The 5,962-nt window shown below is 40.3% G+C and overlaps 1 protein-coding gene across 1 annotated transcript in view; it reads left to right on the forward strand.

Moving 5' to 3' along the window:
- LOC121689698 (phospholipid-transporting ATPase ABCA1) overlaps positions 1-5,962 on the forward strand; it is a 219,180-nt gene that overhangs the window by 117,274 nt on the left and 95,944 nt on the right. The window contains exons 19-20 of the mRNA XM_042069737.1: positions 1,025-1,226; positions 5,189-5,302. Of these exons, the coding sequence (XP_041925671.1) occupies positions 1,025-1,226; positions 5,189-5,302 (316 nt within the window). The remainder of the gene's footprint in view (positions 1-1,024; positions 1,227-5,188; positions 5,303-5,962) is intronic.

Here is a 5,962-nt window from a genome sequence, read left to right on the forward strand (position 1 = left end):
CACGAAGCAGTCACCTGACATCACCGTCAAATTAGAGGATATTTCAGAACTATTGACGTGGACAGCTCCCCTTAAAGCTGCAGTTGGCAAGTCTGACAGATTGAGGGGACTTGCCAAAATTTTGAATGTTTACAAATCTCATGCCCCTCCCCCACTACCACCGAGCACCCTCTCATCGAGTTTGTGCTTGTCAGTGCGCACCAGACTGCACCAGACTGTGATTGACAGTCAGATCTCAAACAGCCCTGCTCTGATTGGACCAGAAGAACTGGGAGCTGTGGATTTTTACAAAACAAATAACAGGCTTTAGGTGGAGGTAGAAGTGCGGGGTTTTTTTCTAAAACCGGCTGATTTATGTTGTTCTGTCGGAGCATAGTGTTGGTTTCAGTGAATGTAATCAAAAAAAATTTGCAAACTGCAGCTTTAAGAGCATCTTATGAGCAGTGCGTGTGTTCACACTATGAGCATGTTTGGGAAACAGTCGAAAAAAACAAACGAACCATCGTAAGATGAATCGTAGAAAACCTTCGTAAGAGTGTGTCTCCATTGTTTTCGGGAGAATGGGCCCAGATCACTACACTGACCTCTAGGGGCACACAGGTCATTATGGCCTTACAACGTACAAATATTTTTGGGGCATCACAGCCAAAGTGAGGGGCAATTGTGTTAGTGGTGAAGAATAAGTGCTAAAGCCCAGGGAAGACTGTTTGTGTTTGTGTTTTAATGTGTTTGTGGTAAACAACAAACACTTCTGATGTGTTTGCCCTCAACGTTACTATGAATGCAATTTCAAAACTGTTCTCTTATCAAAGTGTGGTCATACTTATCTTAGGTGGTTTTCTTTCTGTCTTACATATACACACACACACACATACTGTACACACACACAGAAAGAGAGAGATAGAGAGAGAGAGAGAGAGAGAGAGAGAAATCCATGTTCACCCCATCTGTGTGTTGAAAGCTCTCTTTGGCACCACACTCACATCACCTCCACCCTGATATTAATCCCCCTTCCCCATTGCAGAGTCTACTCTCCTGCGTGGCCTTTGGCTTCGGCTGTGAGAAATTCGCGAAATACGAGGAGCAAGGCATTGGCATCCAGTGGCACAACGTGGCCCGAAGCCCTGAGGGCGACCGCTACAGCTTCATCGTGTCCATCGCCATGATGCTGGTTGACGCCCTCATCTACTGGGTGCTCACCTGGTACATAGAGAACATCTATCCAGGTGAGTCAGCCGACTTGGGTGGGTGATCAAAACACTCAGACGGGGATCACACTGACCAGCTGCAAGCGGCAGGTTTACCTATTGTTCTCTATACTATGGTTTTGCAGCTGAATGGTGGCAACGCTGGCGTAACGCTAGCGTTGAACAAGCTGAGCGTTGAACTTAGTTCAACTTTCAAACCGCAATGTGAGTGTATTCAATTGTCAGTTAAGGCAAACCGTTTGTGTTACCATAGGAATGAGATAGAACTTATTATGGTCTGAGCGTTGCGTTACGCTTGCCCCTGGCCAATGTTATCCCCGCCTTAGACTCAGATTAGGGTTCGATTAGGGCAACACCATGGGACCTCATTTGAACCCGCCGCATAATATGAATGATGACGTTCACACATAAACTATAAAGATAACGACATGAAGAACGATATCGTTGGGGATCAATTTCAGAGCGATTTTCAGAACAAAAAAAAGATAGCCAATCAGAACCGATCGAATTTTAACCGTCACATTCATTAACACATGGAGAGACTTTGTTTATCGTTGTTCAGTGTGAACGCTTTTATCGTTATGGTTATAGTTATCATTATCGTTCTTGGTGTGAATAAGCCTTTACACACAGTGAGAACAAGCGATTTCATCTAGAGAAACATGGTAATATCTACAAATGTCATGGAAATGGTGTGACTAAAGGCCCATTCACACCAAGAACAATAACGATAACGATAGCTATAAATAAATATTGTTCTCGTTAATATAAATGACGACGTTCACACATAAACTATAACGATAACGACGTGAAGAACGATATCGTTGGGGATCACTTTCAGAACGATAAAAAGCTAATAGCCAATCAGAACCCATTGAATTTTGACTGTCACATTCATTAACACAAGGAGAGACTTTGTTTATCGCTGTTCAGTGTGAACGCTTTTATCGCTATGGTTATAGTTATCGTTATCGTTATCGTTCTTGGTGTGAATAGGCCTTAAGGGAATTCGTGTAAGTTATTGAGAACTGCCTTGTCTGTGTGCTGACCCACCAGTGTTTGTGTGTGGTGTGGTATTATATAGTATAAATGCACAACAGGCAACCTTTCGACCCTGCTGGGTCTTCTTCAGGCAAAATTTTTGCTTGAAGAAGACCCAGCAGGGTCGAAACGTTGCCTGTTGTGCATTAAATATATGGGAGTCAAAAGCAGTGTTGCGGACATTATATTTTTTCAATTGAGTAAGTTTTTCTTTTGTCCTGCACCTGCCAGAAGGTGGGATGTGCACACATTAACTGTTTGCTAAACATTATATGGTATCAACTTAACAGCATTTTGTCCAGTAATTGAATCAGCAATAGTTTATGCTGGAAGGTAGTAACCCATTGCATGGCGCATTGCGTGCCGTATCAATCAGAGCTCTATGTCGTTTTTATTTGCCTAGAAATTGCTGCAAACTCATTTTGATGATACTGACTTGGCAAGAGATGGGCGTCTTTGACATTGCTGATGCACTGTGTACTGAACATGAGCCTTCTTGTCTTAGTACCGTCTTAGTGCTACATGAGTACCCAGTATCTTGAATATTAATGACATGGCATATAAACACCAATTTCCACATTCTGTTACTTTATAGATAAGATAAAAATGCATCTGCAGCTATCAGCTTTACATAGCTAAATATAAGGCTAAAAATGTCATTAAACAGTCTATTCTGTGGTTGTATGAAGAGTTTTGCTTTTTGATCCTTCACAACATAAACCTGAAAACAAAATAGAAGAGGGCAAGTAAAACATAATGTATTTATTTTCTTGTTTAATTTCTATTCCATATTTTACAGTAAGAATCATGCCCTTATAATATGATGTTCAGTTACAGCACTGCCATACTTTACTATTTTTATCACTCCACTTAACCAAAGTACTTAGATGTAATTAGGTGTACTGTATGTTACCAGGCAACAGAAGAAAGAAGTATACTTTTGTTGACATTTGTACAAAAAACAAAAACAAAAAAAAGTTGTGAAAAACAATATTGGCTAAACCTATGGAGCCTTGGACGTGATGGAGAGGGAAATAATGGATGTGGGAAATGATGGACTATCCAGATTGCAGAACTACACCCTAAAGTTAATCCAGTAACAAAAAGCAAATACAACTCCACCTTCTTCAGACTGCATCCCAAACACTAGTGTCGCTCAAAAAAAAATATGACATGAAAGAGGCAACATTTGTAGGCTATCTGCTAGGGTTTTGCAGAGCTTGTCAGGTAGCAAAAAAAAAATATTGCAGATGTTGTTGCATACTCTGATTGGATATCAACTCAAAGTTACATCGGAGTTGGAGTTCTATTCAGGGGCGTGCAGAGACCTTTGAAGGGGCAGGGACTCAAATTTAAAAAAAAAGGGTACATGGAACAAAATTTTCAGAAAACGTGTTAACTTTATTTAAAACTTAATTTTGATTACAACCCAATAGAGAATACATAGGCTACATGCAAATTATATCAAAATAGCTAGAAAAGATACACACAATTTGAATGGTGTAAACTGGAACTTAAGTTTTACATTCCCTAGCCTATAAAGCTTTAATCATCTGAACCTGAGCTGGACATTTTTTTTTTTTTTTTGCATTTAAATTCTAGCATTATGCTATTTCAATGATGATGGTGGGACAGGCTATTATATGGTTTAGCAATTTGCAAAGTAGTCTAATGTACTGATAAACATTTTATAAATGTACATATTTATTCATTATGTATCAAGAAGAATGGGTGTAAATAGCAGACAGAGCTGTAACACATTTTTCTAATTTCTCTCCTTGGTTCTGAAAATTTAATAGGAGTGCATGTACTGTAAGCCTACTGTAGCCAGGGCACAGACAGATAGGTCTTTTCAGTTTTCATTATAGTCTATTGTCTACACAGAGATCATAGGCTATAAGTCTACATCTTATTGATTAAATTGAAAGCTAATTTTAATAGCCTAGAAATCTAGACGCACCCTAGCGGCAACAAATATGTTATTGCCTAGTCTGGCTTGTCAGGCTATAATTTTGCTGTGCGTGTGGCCACTGAGTGAAATGACGCATAATGTAGCCTACTTTAAACAGAGAACGACGTGTGGAGTTGGGTTAGTTAAACAACTACAGTAGCCTATGTCGTCGGCTTATGACGATTTAGAAAAGGTTTGCCTACTCTGTTTTATGAACTAGGTCTACTAACCTAAGCTACTATAACATAGTAGCCTAACCTAAACAGAATATGTTATGAACGTTCAGCCTTAGATTTTCGAAGCTGCCAGGTTATTGAAATGGATTGACCATGACATGGTTAAAACGGGTTTGATAGCCTACTTCATTGAACATGAAACAACTTTAAACATTTTATTCTCTATCTCTAAGCTGAATACTATTGCATGTTCAGATAGGCTAACTGCCAAGTGACCTTACCGTGCTCCCAAACGTCTCCTGCAGCACTGTGCCTGCGTGCACCTTCTGAGAGTTCACTGAATGTATGACGTCACGGATTGGTGGCCGCAAGGCATTTCAATTAACACAGAAAATTTTTATTTTTGTACATTTCTAATTTCACAAACTATTAATGAGACATTTTAGCGAATATTCACGTTGGAACTAGCGGAAGTATTACAAATTTTAAAAAGTAAAAAACGGGTCTTGTCAATAGGGCACTTGGACATCAAAGGGGCAAAAGGGCAGGTGCTAGAGCCCCTGTAGCCCCCCTTATCTGCACGTGCCTGGTTCTATTGTGTGTTGCCATGGTGAAGGTGTGTGTCTGTTAACTTCTCACAGTGAGATGTAACGAGTACAAGTTATAGAAACCAGGTGACATTCTATATAACAATTTCTCACATAAGTGACTGGTGCAAATCTATGAAAGCCTACAGCTCCGTAATATCTGTTGACAACAACATGTTGTTGCTAAGCGATACTTGTTATACTTGTCCCTCTCCTCTTCAATAGGTCAGTATGGCATCGCTAAGCCATTCTACTTCCCCTTTACCCGATCCTACTGGTTTGGCTCAGCATCCACCTCTGAGCTGGGCACAGAGTTGGAAGACCCGGAGGACCATAAAGGTACAGTTATTGTAATGACTATTAAAATGAATGTCTATCCTGCTTGTGTACGCTACCTACTGTTTTGGACATCCTACCATGACACATGATAGGCTATTTGGAGCCAATGTCGCACACACATAGGTATTTTGGCTATAGCCTACTTCTACTGTCCTGCTTATGATTTCACAAAGGACGGCGGGCAGAGTGTCCCATTCGTACCATAAAGGGATGTTGATTTATTTGCTGATAGAGCAAATCATTAATTAGATCCTTAATTGAACGCTGTTGCATGCAATTGATGTATTCAAATTCACCTCCCCAGAGAGGTCTCGCCCGTTTCTATGTCTCCGCCTTGACATAGCTTTTCCCGAAAATGACGATACGGGATGTTCGGTCGTCTATGACGATACGGGAAGTTCGGGAGAGAAGCCTTTAAGATATGGAGACATTGCTGCCAAACTTGGGGCCCTAGAGAGCTACTAGCACATACCACATTTACGAAACTAAATGACAAAACATTTTGATCATAACTCAAGATGGAATCCTTTTCTTTCATTCTAAAGAGAACTACCACACACACACACACACACACACACACACACACACACACACACACACACACACACACACATGCCCACTTTAAAAAAAACAGCTCTTGAAAATTCTTCATGTCGCATT

This window comes from Alosa sapidissima, chromosome 18 (assembly GCF_018492685.1).
Source record: "Alosa sapidissima isolate fAloSap1 chromosome 18, fAloSap1.pri, whole genome shotgun sequence".
Lineage (NCBI taxonomy): Eukaryota > Metazoa > Chordata > Actinopteri > Clupeiformes > Clupeidae > Alosa > Alosa sapidissima.